The sequence below is a fragment of the Chrysochloris asiatica genome, unplaced genomic scaffold, assembly GCF_000296735.1.
Source record: "Chrysochloris asiatica unplaced genomic scaffold, ChrAsi1.0 scaffold00125, whole genome shotgun sequence".
Classification (NCBI taxonomy): Eukaryota; Metazoa; Chordata; class Mammalia; order Afrosoricida; family Chrysochloridae; genus Chrysochloris; species Chrysochloris asiatica.
The window spans coordinates 9,204,103-9,217,521 of NW_006408643.1; the positions used below are offsets into that span (position 1 = coordinate 9,204,103).

The 13,419-nt window shown below is 45.6% G+C and overlaps 1 protein-coding gene and 1 pseudogene across 1 annotated transcript; both read right to left on the bottom strand.

The window, feature by feature from the left end:
- LOC102814231 overlaps positions 1 to 357 on the bottom strand; it is a 69,242-nt pseudogene extending 68,885 nt beyond the window's left edge.
- Positions 358 to 1,462: 1,105 nt separating this feature from the next.
- On the bottom strand, positions 1,463 to 13,068 carry LOC102814615 (zinc finger protein 699-like). The gene is made up of 4 exons (XM_006869077.1): positions 13,004 to 13,068; positions 7,533 to 7,882; positions 6,577 to 7,217; positions 1,463 to 1,546 (listed from the first exon to the last, which is right to left on the bottom strand). The coding sequence occupies exons 1-4, from the start codon at positions 13,066 to 13,068 to the stop codon at positions 1,463 to 1,465; spliced, it is 1,140 nt and encodes a 379-aa protein (XP_006869139.1).
- Positions 13,069 to 13,419: the final 351 nt, after the last annotated feature.

Genomic DNA, 13,419 nt, shown 5'->3' on the forward strand with positions numbered 1-13,419 from the left:
TGCTTGTTTTTAATGGCGATTATCTTCTGTAGCAGAAATAGCCAAGTGCGCCCATGGGGCAAGATTAAGTTAGAGACGAAGTACCTTTCTGGACATTGCTCAGACAGATGTTCTTTTTTCTCTTATTGCGTCTTGCGCGCCGACCACTCCTCCCCCGTCGACCGGGTCTCCTTCTGGTGGCTGCCATAATTGGATTCTGTTTGCGGATTTAAAGAACAGAATGTTTCAACCTCAGAGTTCACACCCGCCGTTGAAACACAGAGGTGACGGTTTCCGTGGGCCTTGAGCAGTAAAGGTCCACCCAGGCCCACACACTATCTCCCGGGGACAACGCAGGGGACCTCGGCCCGCGGCCATGGTGCTTGAGGGTACAGCCTCCTCCGCGGCTCCCCTCCTGTCCTTCCAGCTTCTGGCTCCTCACCCACGCCTCTGCCCCCGGTCCTGCTCCTTGTCCCAGACCTTCCGGGGCCTGCTCCCTCCCAGGCCCCAAACCCCTCAGGGAGGCCTGCCTAGCCGTGCTATTACCCCAGGAAAAAGTGTTTGACAACCGGAGGGGCCTGCTCTGGACACACGCCCTCCTCCACCGGAAGCTACTAAACCCTGTGACCATCCGCGGACAACAGCTCGGACCCCAGTCGCCCACACGACGCCCGCTCCTCACCTGAGGCGCCGCTCTGTCTCAAGACTCCTAGGTTTTCCTCAGCCGCGCGCTCGGCAGAAGGGCGGAGCTAGGCAGCCGTGAGACGGGCGCAGTGCTGATTGGGCAGTTCTTCACGCATGCGTGCCGCGGCCTTGGGGCGTTCCACTCCTGGGCAGGTACTGTTTTCGAGGCAGCATGGATATTCTTGATCTTTCCGTTTCTTTTTTTTTAAGTTGAAAATCACCACCTAATTTATGAGACAACCACCTCGATGATGAAGGAGCCCTGACACCGTGGTGGCTACGTGTTGATCTACTAACAGCTAACTCGCTGTTCCAATCCACCAACCGCTCCGCGGGAGAAGGAGGAGGCATTCTGCTCCTACCAAGTGGCACAGCCTGGGACACACTGTGCAGGGTCGCTGAGTGGGAACCGAACAGCTACTCAACAGGAGAAAGATGAGGTTATCTGCTGCGATAAAGATTTACAGTCTCAGACACCCAAGGGGCAATTCTGCCCTATCCTATGGGGTCCCTATGAGTTGGGGTCCACTTGATGGTTCTTCAACGTGGTTATCTCACCCCGACTCACACCCCGAATCTAAGGGCAAAGGAGGGTTTAGTGTTCTTCATAAGCCATCTGCATATAAAACCGCCAGTGGTACAAATGGTTAAGCACGCAAATACTAAGTGAAAACGTTGGGAATCTCTGATCTAGCAGTGAGAAGGCACTCAAGAAATGAAACCAAGGACAATAGAGAAAATGAAGTTCAGTCTCACAGAGAGGTCACATAAGATGTGAACCAAGAAGTGACCATTGGATTCAGCCTTCAAAGTCATTGGTGACTTTAGAGAGCAGTTTGAGAGCCAGAGCCAGTGGTTTGAGGAGACTGTGGATGCTAGCATGCTGGAGAGGTGAAAGGTAAGGACTGATAGGGGCAGGGTTCTGGATAGGAAGACAACTGGAAGGTTAACTTTGAAATGCAGTTGGCCTGGCCGGGGAAACTGGGGGTTCCCTCTGAGTATTAACTGAGGTGCAAGCAACCCCAAGTTCTCAGCTCCCTTTTGCTAAGCCAGCTAAGTGGTTTACTGGGACAGTAGATTGACCCAATGTGCAATGTCCCACCAATGTCATTGAATAGAACAGAGTAGAACTGCTCCTAGAGATTTCCATGACTGTAAATGTTACGAGAGCAGACAGCCTCATCTTTCTCCCACAGAGCTCCTGATGGGTTTGAACCACTGATCTTGTGATTAGCAGCCCAATGGTAACCCATTATGCTACCAAGGTTCCTTGTGAACAGGGTTATAGTTGTTAACTGCCTCTGAGTCAAGTCTGACTCAAAGCAATCCAAGGCACAACAGAATGAAACACTGCCTGGTCACCATAACTGTTGCTGCACTTAAGCCCCAATGCTATTGCCACTGTGGTTGGAATGGGCAAAAGGGGGCAAAATGATGTTAAGATGCTTGGCTGTCTTTTGAATCTTGGTTTCCCTGGGATACCATTCTAAAATAGACACCTGAGAGGGAGAAAAAGAAATAGCCAGAAATATCACTATAGAAAGCCTGTAAGTCCATCTTCTGCCTATAACTGATTGGAATACCTAAAATGGGGCTACAATGTGCCCAGTGAAGGAGGCTTCCTGTGGAGCCTCTGAATTACATGACTATAGGTGGAATCCTGAATAGCATCCAGAATCTTCAGAGGTGGGAAATTTCCACTTGAAAGGACAAGCAGAAAAGCCTGGAGCGGCTAAAAGAACAGAAGATACTTCTTGAAAGAAAGACCTACAGGAAAAATACAAAACAACATAGGCAGACCAACTGATTACTACAAGAACAAGCAAGTTGCTCGCCCAGGAGACATCAAGGCAAGTGGTCGGGTCCCCTCAGAGCAAACCCCCTTCCAAGACTAAGACTCAATGGGAATACACGCTCTGATTGGTGACCATGTTTGTCAACAATAAGGGGAAATGAGGGAAAAACAGCAATGAAGCTGTGAGCTAAGTCCTACAACGTTCAATTGATTCCTGTGAACCCGGGTGGAGACCTGGTTGGCCAGCAGTGTGGCAAGACATGGGGACTCTTGGGCCCAGAGTCAGTGACATAGCCACAGAGGATTAGAGTGGAGAGTGAAGCATCCATCCAGCTGATAAGAAGAGGGCATATGCACAAGAACACCCACACTTGCAGATAATACCCACTTGACCTGGCTTCAATGTCTACATGATCAACTAGAAGAAAGAAGAGGAAAAAAAACCAGTAATCTGATAAAATTTGATGAACTTGACCTACACCTATGGATGCACTAGATCAAAAAAGGGAACAAATCTTTACAGCAAGATCATTCACACCCCCTCCATACACAGAGTAGACAGGGATGGGCTCAGAGGAAGACCATTACCACTGAGTAATATCTAATCTGTCTGGGTGGGACTGATGAAAGGAGATGTGGATAGCACTCATGTAGGACAATAGTGAATAATTACTATCAGGACTGACTCTGAGGTTTGGAAATGTAAAGGTGGACATTCTGTAGCAAAAGGAGGGGTGATTGACTTCGCAGTCCAGGAGCCGAAGTCCCTGGGATCATCAAGAGAGAAGAGCAGAGTGCATGCAGGACCCTACCCAGAGAAGCAGTGATGTCAGAGATGGAGGCAGAGACAATGACATGGAGAGATGGAGTGGCTGGGGACTCTACATCCAGAGAGGGAGAGAGGCTGTGTGCTGATGACCGGGGGGCAGGCTTGTAGGGTATACCCCTTGGTTGGTTGACGATGCATGGAGGGGATTGTAACCATGGCAATGAAACGATATACGATAGGATGAATATAAAGCTAATGCTCTCCCATATAAACTATTACATAATTCACAATAAAACATTAATTGTGCTGGGAAAGGTACCACAGGAGTCAGAAATCCTAAAAGGAATGGATAGTGAAGGTACACTTGACTTAACTTCATAGGAACCATCTTGTGGCTCACGCTGATTCTCTCTTCCTCGAGAAATTAGACATGGTCTGATGTTCCACCTGGATGTTCTTAGGAGCTTTGTAACTCATAGGTAACCAACCTAAGACAAACCTACACATTACCCTTATACTGACTCTCTTTATGCTTCTGCTTGTATCCCTTTTGCCTAATGTTTGATAACAGAACTGGGCCTTACTAATGTTCTCCCAGTTCTCAGCACATGTTGGACACTGGTAAAAGGAGGCCTTCTCTTTCTTGTTCCTGGTGATCATTTCTTAGATTCTTAGATTTCAGGCTTCCCTTGTGTACCTAATATCCTCCATGGGGGTACTCCAGTGATGGGCTCATGTGCTGGTGCACTATCATGAAATCACAACCTGTGTCCAGCTCTCAATTTGAGCAGTGTTGGTATAGCATTCAAAGAAATACACTTGAGCCTGTGGCCTAATCTAGATGAACCATTCCTCACCAATTCCTCAGGAAATGGGTGACAATCAGGTGAGCTGCCCAGCAAATCGCCTGAACACAGTAACGTACAAAGGTGTTCTAAATCTTCCACCCATCTCAATGGACCTTACCACTCTCTAACCAGCCAGAGCCTCTTTGAAAAACGGATTGATATGACACAGCATTCTCACTCCAAAGCATACAGACAGGAAGTTGGAAACGTTATAGTCACATAAAAACTTGTGTAGGAGTGTTTACAACTGTTTTATTCCTACAACAGTACACAAAAACACTGATCAATTGGTAAATACACAAAAAAAGTTGAGTGTGGAATTGAATATTTCACAGTAACAACAAAAAAGCAGCTATGGTTACATTCATCAATATGCAGGAACTTCAAACCCATGATGCTGAACAAAGGATTCGAATCTAAAAGCTACCAACTGAATGACTAGTAAACTGTTGTCAGAAATCACACTGAGGGGAAGTTTGTGTGAGAAAGGGCAGCATTATGATTATTTGGGAGGAAACATTATTCTGTCCTTACCTTGGGGCAACGCTTTTATGAACCGTTATGTCTGGAAATTACATTATAGGGCTTTTCAAAATAAGAACATTAAAAACTTTTTTAGAACGATTCAGATTAAGAGAAACGGGTTAGAAAAGCTGAATATTAGAAGTAAATCACTAAAGAAATGACACATGTATTTTCTTTCTGTTGAATCCTCTCACCTATCTTCAAATGGCTACGGGAAAAACGATGAATTTCCCTCGTACATTCACGAGAACCCATTTCACTGTTGCTCCACTGGAGCTCTGGTAGTGTAGTGGTTACGAATCGGGCTGTGAACCTTAAGGTCAGCGGTTCGAAACTACCAGCCGCTCTGCGGGAGAAAGATAAGGCTTTCTACTCCTGTAAAGATTTACACCTTCGGAAACCCTGTACAGGGTCGCTATGGGTCGGAACCGACTCGACGGCACTTAACAACAACAACAACATTCCACTGTGAGTTCTTATATATCTAGCTAGACTTGAAGGTTGATAGATTATTTGCAACATTGCTGACATTCATACGGATCTCTCCACTATGAGATGTTATATTCCATTTGAGTTCTGAAGATAAGCCAAAGGCTTCCCAATATTCCTTCCATTGATAAGGCCTCCCTCCACTATGAGACTCTGTTTGTGTTGAGAACTCACTAGAGGGTTGGCACATGGGTAACTTTATAAGACTTCTACTGTGTGTTCTTTTATGAGGAGTAAGATCTAAGGACTGGATAAAAGCTTTACTACACTCCTTGCATTCATAAGACTTCTCTCCATTACATGACATTTGTGCCTTGAGGTGTGAGGAGTTAGGAAAGACTTTCCCATATTCGTCACATCCATGTTTCTCTCAATGAAGTGTTCCTTTTCATTGTAGTGAGGGCTGTAGCCAGACAAAAAAACTAGATCACATTTCTTACATTCTGAACACCTGTCTCTGCTATGAAATCTGGTATGAAGGTGCATCAAAAATACTTCATGCTCTGGCTATATAAAAACTTCTGCTGGATGCATTGTCTTATCAACGCTTTCCTCTCAAGGTCAGTACTGTGCCGTTGTGAACGTGGACATCTGAAAACAAAATCCAGACCGATACTTGAAGGTAAAAGATTCTTTTAAAATATCTTTACTGGTGATGAGACAGAGTCATCACAATGAACCTGAGAGTAAACGCTAGAGTGTGGAAGAGAAACATTCTCAATCGTCCACCAAGAATACGTTCAAAAGTCAACCATCAACTGGAAAATTGTTACTTAGTTTTCCGGAACACTCAGGGCCACTATTGGAACACTATCAAAGAGAAGGTTAAACAATCAACAGTGTTCGTTACAATGAGATGCTCACTGAAGAGCTGAAGTCTAAAACACAGATTTACACAGAGGACTGCTATTCAAGGACATTGTGATAGTGCATGACAATTCATGTTTCCAAACTTTCACCTTCACTGTTGACACTGTGTGAAATTTTCATTTTGAGATGTTAAAGCATCATAGTCCCAATCTTGCACCATCAGACGTTCACCTGCTTGGTCCTCTGAAAACAGTGTTTGGAGGATGAGTAGTCTCACCTCTGATGAAGTCAAAAGACAAGTAAATTTGTGGCTTTCAGTTCAGCCGAAAATATTTTTTAAATAGGGAATATGAAAGCTTCTTTACAAATGGACAGAATATTGGAAATCAAGGAAATTATCTTTAAAAATGAGGTATTTGTCTTTTCTAAATGTTGATTAAAATAGATTCTACAGCCAAAGTGTGGATGATTTCTGAACCCCACTGGCCAATTATGGCTTTCCCACATTAATTATATTTATAAGGCTTCTCTCCACTGTGCGTATTTTTATGTACAATCAGGTCTGAGGACTGAATGAAGGTTTTCCCACACTCCTTACACTCATAAGGTCTGTTTCCATTGTGATATCTTTGATGTACTTTGAGGCTTCCAGAATGAGTAAAGGTTTTCCCGCAGACCTTACACTCATAAGGTCTGTTTCCATTGTGATATCTTTGATGTACTTTGAGGTTTCCAGAATAAGTAAAGGTTTTCCCGCAGACCTTACATTCATAAGGCTTCTCTCCAAGGTGAGATCTCATATGTACACCGAGGTGTGAGGATTGAATAAAGGCTTTCCCACACAGTTTACAGTCATAAGGTCTCTCTCCGCTGTGAGATCGTTTATGGGAAGTAAGGGTTGAGGAGTGGCGATAAGCTTTTCCACACTCATCACATTCATAAGGCTTCTCTCCACTGTGTATTTTTTTATGGATGTTGAAGCCTGAGGAGGTTTTGTAGGCTTTCCCACATTCCTTACATTCATAAGGCCTGTCTGCTCTGTGAGATGTCATATGTGTACTGAGGCCTGAGGACTGAAAAAAGGCTTTCCCACATTCTTTACATTCGTAAGGCCTCTCTCCACTGTGAGATCGTTTATGGGCAGTGAGGCTTGAGGAGTAACGAAAGGCTTTTCCACACTCATTACAGTCATAAGGCTTCTCTCCACTGTGAGATCGTTTATGGGCAGTGAGGCTTGACGAGTAACGAAAGGCTTTTCCACACTCATCACATGCATAAGGCTTCTCTCCACTGTGAATTTTTTTATGGATGTTGAAGCCTGAGGAGGTTTTGTAGGCTTTTCCACATTCCTTACATTCATAAGGCCTGTCTGCTCTGTGAGATGTCATATGTGTACTGAGGCTTGAGGACTGAAAAAAGGCTTTCCCACATTCCTTACATTCAAAAGGCCTCTCTCCACTGTGAGATCGTTTATGGGTAGTGAGGCTTGAGGAGTAACGAAAGGCTTTTCCACAGTCCCTACACTGATAAGGCCTGTCTCCACTGTGTGTTCTTTTATGTTGAGTGAGTTGTGTCTGAAGATGAAAGGTTTTCCCACATTCCTCACATTCATATGGCTTTACTCCACTGTGACATCTTGTATGTTCTGTGAGCTTTGAGGAACAACTAAAGGCTTTCTCACACTCTTTACATTCATAAGGTTTCTCTCCAGTGTGAGATCGGATATGTTTAGTAAGGGTGTCAGACCGAGCAAAAGTTTTCCCACATTCCTTACATTCATAAGGCTTCTCTCCACTGTGAGTTCTTATATGCTGAGTGAGGTTATAGGATGTAATAAAGGCTTTCCCACATTCCTTACACTCATACGGCCTCTCTCCACTGTGAATTTTTGTATGAGAAGACAGGGCTGCAGCATGAGTGAAGGCTTTCCCACATTCCTTACATTCATAAGGTGTCTCTCCAATGTGAGATTTTTCATGTGCACTGAGGGTTGAGGAGTTACTAAAGGCTTTTCCACAGTCTTTGCACTTAAAAGATTTCTCTCCACTGTGTGTTAATTTATGTTGAGTGAGCTGTGTGTGTAGATAAAAGGGTTTCCCACATCCCTCACACCCATGTGGCTTTACTCCACTGTGAGATCTTCTATGTTCATTGAGCTTTGAGGAACAACTAAAGGCTTTCCCACATTCCTTACATTCAAGAGGCTTCTCTACACTATGAATTCTTGTATGTTTAGTGAGGGCTGTGGCATGACAAAAGGCTTTCTCATGTTCCCTACATTCATAAGGCCTCTTTCCACTATAAGTACTTGTAAGGTGAGTTAATGATAAGTGTAGACTAATAGCTTTTTCACATTCTTTACATTCATAAGGCCTCACTTCACTGGAAATTGTTCTCATGTATTTAGTGAAGGATGAGCAATTATCCTTGGGTTTTCCACAATTCTCACATTTACAAACTTTCTCCCCACTAACAGTATTTGAATGATGTTTTATGTAAGACGGAGAACAGCAGCTTTCTCTATATTCTTTATACTGGTATGGTTCACATTTAGTGTGAGATCTGATTGGATGATTAAAGGTATAATTACTACCCTCATGAAAGTCAAAAGCATTTACTCCAACCTCAGTTCCTTTGAGGCTCCGATGATTTTCCTCAGAGCAGGCACTTTGATCACCTTCTTCATATTTCTTCACTTCATCTTCTTTGTTTACACAGCAGCTCTCTACCACATACTTTCTGTTGAAAACACGGAGTGTGCTGTTAAAATTACGTTTTCTACCATTTCAAAAGTACCATACACGATGAATGTTCATTTTCTGTCCAACGTTTTCTCATGGTGCACAGGTTAAATCATCACATGTAAGGTGCTAGCATTATTGTCACCACATTCCAAAATGAATAGTGATAATGTGTACAAGTGAGATGTCTCAAATACTGAGTACCTGATTCACATTTATTGGAAATTCCTGAATTGTGAATATTAGGTGTAGACACACATGTAGCGCTAGTTTTATATCTATCTACAAACACACACTAAAAGAGGCATACAAATGTGATGTCATCTTGAAGCTGTCCCATTGGGAACTATTTAATGTCATGGGTAAGATACCTGGTATGCCCATCCTGGTGGATGTGGGGATTTTCATGGCCTTGAAACTCACAGATTTCTCCTGACGTAAACAACCAACCATTATTCTTCATCAGCTTCATCAGTGTAAGTTCACTGTACACGTTTTGTCCATTATTACCCTGTTGAGAGACTGAACTAATCATTAGGAATGGATTTTCAAAATATAAAAATAAAACAAGAACGGAATTAATAACAAATAAGGCACCTAAGAGACAGAAATTGTGAAGAATTTGGGTACTCAAAGTGTTTGGAAAGAGTAAACCATAGGAAATACACTGAGAACATTTCCATGGTGATTCAGAAGGAAGGTGAGCAAACGAAGATGTAACCATCAGTACAAACTCCAAGAGTACTGGCACACAATGCTTGCATGAGAAAGAATATAGAAAGAGGAAATGGGGAAGGCTTCTTCCTGGTAAATGCAAAAGACAAAACATAAGTTAAATATAAAAAAACCTCAGCTCAACTACTGCGTAAGTTCAGCTAGTCAAAGTACAGAAGAGAGCCATTTTACACAGGTGTGAGCAGATCGAGAGACAAGAAACTATCCGTGTTGTTACAGCATGACTGACAGCCCCATTGAAACTAGGTATCTGCCAAGTCCTTTCAGCCCCATTTCACCCTGCCCTCCCCGCCTTACCCTATGGAAAAATAATAAACTTCTTAAAGAAAAACGAAGGTCAGAATGACCCAAGGACACCTCAACAAACAGGATACAACTTAGTCCATCCATACAACCAAGGTAAGGGTTTATTGGTGGGTTTACTCCCACTTACAGGATAAGGGTCTGCTGGAATTTTCCACCCCAGCTGACAAGACAAGTCTTTGTTTTAACCACTCTGTGTTTCTTGTATAAAACCCTGTTCCCTTGCTTACTTACGGGTCAGAATGATTTGGGCTTTAGCTGACACTCTGGCCGCCCGCAATAAACTCGGCTCTTTAAGATTTTCAAGTTGAGTTCTTTCTGACTTGCACTGCTACAACATTTGAGGCCCCAGAGTGATGTCAGTCTAGCCTTTCTTACCTGAACTTCACCAGCCTCCCTCCAGGTGGGCTGGTCCAAAGGCCCAGGGAAGGAGAGGCCACCTGACATGTTCCTGGGCTCCTCGCTTGGCTCTCAGGGTGACCCACATGGAGTGAACGCAAGTGTGATCAACTCGGAAGAGCACAGTCCTGTCCTGGTCTTTCTGGTGACTCTATTCTGTTGATCTAAATTCCCATTGTTTGGAAGTGAACGGGAATTTGCCTGGGACTTTGGTCCCCCTGACTGTGGCCGACACAAGTCTACCTGCCTGTGTCTGTCCTGTCACCACATCTATTGAACAGTTATCTGTCTCTCACTGTCTGTGTGAATGGATGCCTGATGGGTTGAATGTGTGAAGCTGGTTCCTGCTGGCAGGGAGCTGGTCAGTGCGGCTCCACAGCAAACACCACGGAGTCTGAATGGACCTAAATTCCCGAGAGGGACGCAGCCAGGTGGGCAACTGAATGAGAAACACCCCCTCCCCCCTCCACTGTGCCCTACGTCTTAGATTCTTTGTTTTTAATGGACTTCTTATTCTGTCTCACAATTAAGTTCCTCGTCTGTCTTCCTAGCATTTAGGCCTCTAGACAGTGTCCCCCGAAGAGTGGACCTAGCTCTCCAAACTTCTCTTAGTTGTTTTTTTCTTTCTTGTCATTCTTTGCCTTTCCGGGGCTCAGTGTCTCCCTTGATCCTGCCTGTCTTCAATGTCCCGTCTCTGCCTAGACCGATTTGAACTCTTTTTATCTTCGATCTTCCATGAACTCCAAGCCTCGCCTCCCGTTGCCTTCCAAAGCCGCAGGCATTTTTGACTTTATACAACCTCCTCCTGCAGGGGACATCCTGTCACCATTCTCTGCATGAGGTCACTTTTTATTTACTCTTTTTCTCCCCTTACGGTTTTCCTCCCGTTCCCTTATCCCTCGCCATGGACCATGGACCTTGACTGCATGTTAACAAACTCTTCCAAGGGTTCTCGGGAGATCATGATGACCCCATGACCCCGGTAGGCTCCAAACTGTCAAATTGAGTGGCCCTCCTTTCAAGTTGGCAGGCCAGACTCTGGGACCCTGGACCTCTGCCATGTCATTGCTGTGAATAAAGTTATAACTGGAAACCGGGCCACCTGGTACAGTTTCCCTACATACATTCTTGGCTCCAAATCGCTAAGACTCTCCCTCCCTGAGTCCGCCGATGTGCCCTCAGGAACAGAGAGTCTCATAAGCTTCTGTCACTCTCGTCACATGGTGCCAATCAGTGCCACCCGTCATGACTCCTCAATCTCCCCTCCAGCCCTGCAGTCCTCCAAGACCCAGGGGATTCTGCTATTGATGCCCCCTACCCCCTCCTTACAACTTCCCACCCAACCCTCCTGCTCCCCTTCCAACCACTGTTCCTCATGCTCAGATCTCAGATCCTGTTTCCCTTTCCCCCGACTTCCCGTCACTGCCCCTCACTCACTGTCTGCGCGCACATCCGGCCTGGGAAATACACACACACCCTGCCACTCCGAGAAACCGCCCCTTCTTTGGTTTACATTCCCCTTCTCTTCCGGCGACTTCTATAACTGGAAGGGTCAGAAGCCCAGCTTTACTGAGAAGCCCCAGACCCTAACCAGCCCTGTGCCATCAGTCGACCAACCTGGGAGGACTGCCAACAACTCCTTATGACCCTCTTTACTTCCGAGCAGCAGGAATGCATCCTCACAGCCGCTGAAAAGGATCTTCTTAGTTGCCTTGTGGGTACTCCCCAGGAATGACAAAACCAGCTCTGGAAGACTCGCCCCCGTGAACGCCCTGACTGGGATGCCAATACCGACCTGGGGTCCTGTTCCTTAAATTCATATCACTCAGCCCTCATGGCAGGCCTGCGGAGGGCAGCTCAAAAAACTGTCAACTTAAACCACCAAGGTAACCCAAGGGCCCAAGGACGCCCCAGGCACTTTCCTTGAAAGGCTGTGTGAGGCTTTCAGATTCTAGACCCCATTGGACCTAACAGCTGAGCTGCAGAAAATGCCCATGCTCTTAATTTAGCATTTGTAGATCACTCGGCACTCAATATTCGCCGAAAACTGCAGAAAATGGATGGCTTTCCCGGCATGAACACCAGTCAACGTCTAGAGGTCACCCAGAAAGTTTTCGCCAACCGGGAGGAGGACTCAAAAGAATGCTCCAAAAAAAGAACGTGAAAGTGACCAAAAGAAACAAGCCAGAATTCGAGGAGCAGCCCGCCCTCCAGGAAACTTTCAGCGCCCACCCAGGTGAACACCCTTCTGGCCTGGTAAGCAAACCCCTTCACGCTCTACCACCTGGTTCTACCCGCCGTGTTGCTTTAGACAATGCCCAATGTACCTACTGTGAGGCAAAGGAACACTGGATAAACGAGTGCCCCAAGGAGAGGAAAACCAGAAGGTCCTCTGTGCAGAGGCCGAGGACTCAGACTGAGGGGCCAGGGCTCCTCCTTGCTCGGCTCCCAGGAGTCCATGGTCACCCCAACTGTAGGGGGCCACCCAGTAACCTTTCTTGTTGATACTGGAGCAGAGGTATCAGTCCTCACTGACATGCTAAGCCCACCCAAAAACAAAATCATTACTATTCACAGGGCCACGGGGAAAACCAGCTTACACCCCCTTCTAGCTGAAAGAAAAGTCCCACTAGGCAGGTCCACGGTGTCTCACTCTTTCCTTTGGGTCCTGAGCAGCCAATACCAATTACTAGGATGGAATTTCCTCAGGAAACTTCAAGTCACTATAATCTTCCAATCCCGGAGAGCCCCCATGCTCCACCTAAGCCCTGATCCTCCCCTCATTCTATCCCTAACCATGCCCCTTTTGGAGGAATACTTTTTGCTGCCAAATATATCAACTCCAACTCCCCTAGGGAAACGTTTGTCCCAAGCTCCAAGACGTAGTGATCGAATTTTCCCCAAGTATGGGCTGAAAACAACCCACCTGGCCTGGCACACCATCTCCCGTCCGTGGTAGTCTCCCTCCTCAGTACTGCCTCCCCCATACATATCTGCTAATATCCCCTAATTCTCTAGGCTCCATTAGGGATCCAACCACGCCTCGACTGCCTATTATAGGCAGGAATACTAACCAAATGCCAGTCTCCCTGGAACACCTCCCTTTCTCCCTGTCAGGAAACCAGGAACTAATGATTACCGCCCCGTCCAGGACCTAAGGGCAGTCAATGAACAAGGTGAAACATCCCACCGTACCGAACCCTTACTCTCTCCTCAGCCGGCTACCTCCTTCACCTTAAGGATGCCTTCTTTACCAGTCCCCTAGAAAAGGCTAGCCAACCAATGTTTGCATTTGAATGGAAGATCTGTCCACTAACCAGAAAACTCAGATTACCTGGGCTC

Bases quoted from the DNA above. Each gene is read 5' to 3' on its own strand.
- LOC102814615 (XM_006869077.1), bottom strand. From the start codon at position 13,068: ATGTATGGGGGAGGCAGTACTGAGGAGGGAGACTACCACGGACGGGAG. The intron at 7,218-7,532 runs GTCACAGTGGAG...AAACCTCCTCAG, and splicing joins GCTCACAGAACATACAAGAT to GCTTCAACATCCATAAAAAA. The intron at 1,547-6,576 runs GTCTGCGGGAAA...TCACCTCTCCAG, and splicing joins ACAGACCTTATGAGTGTAAG to CATGCTAGCATCCACAGTCT.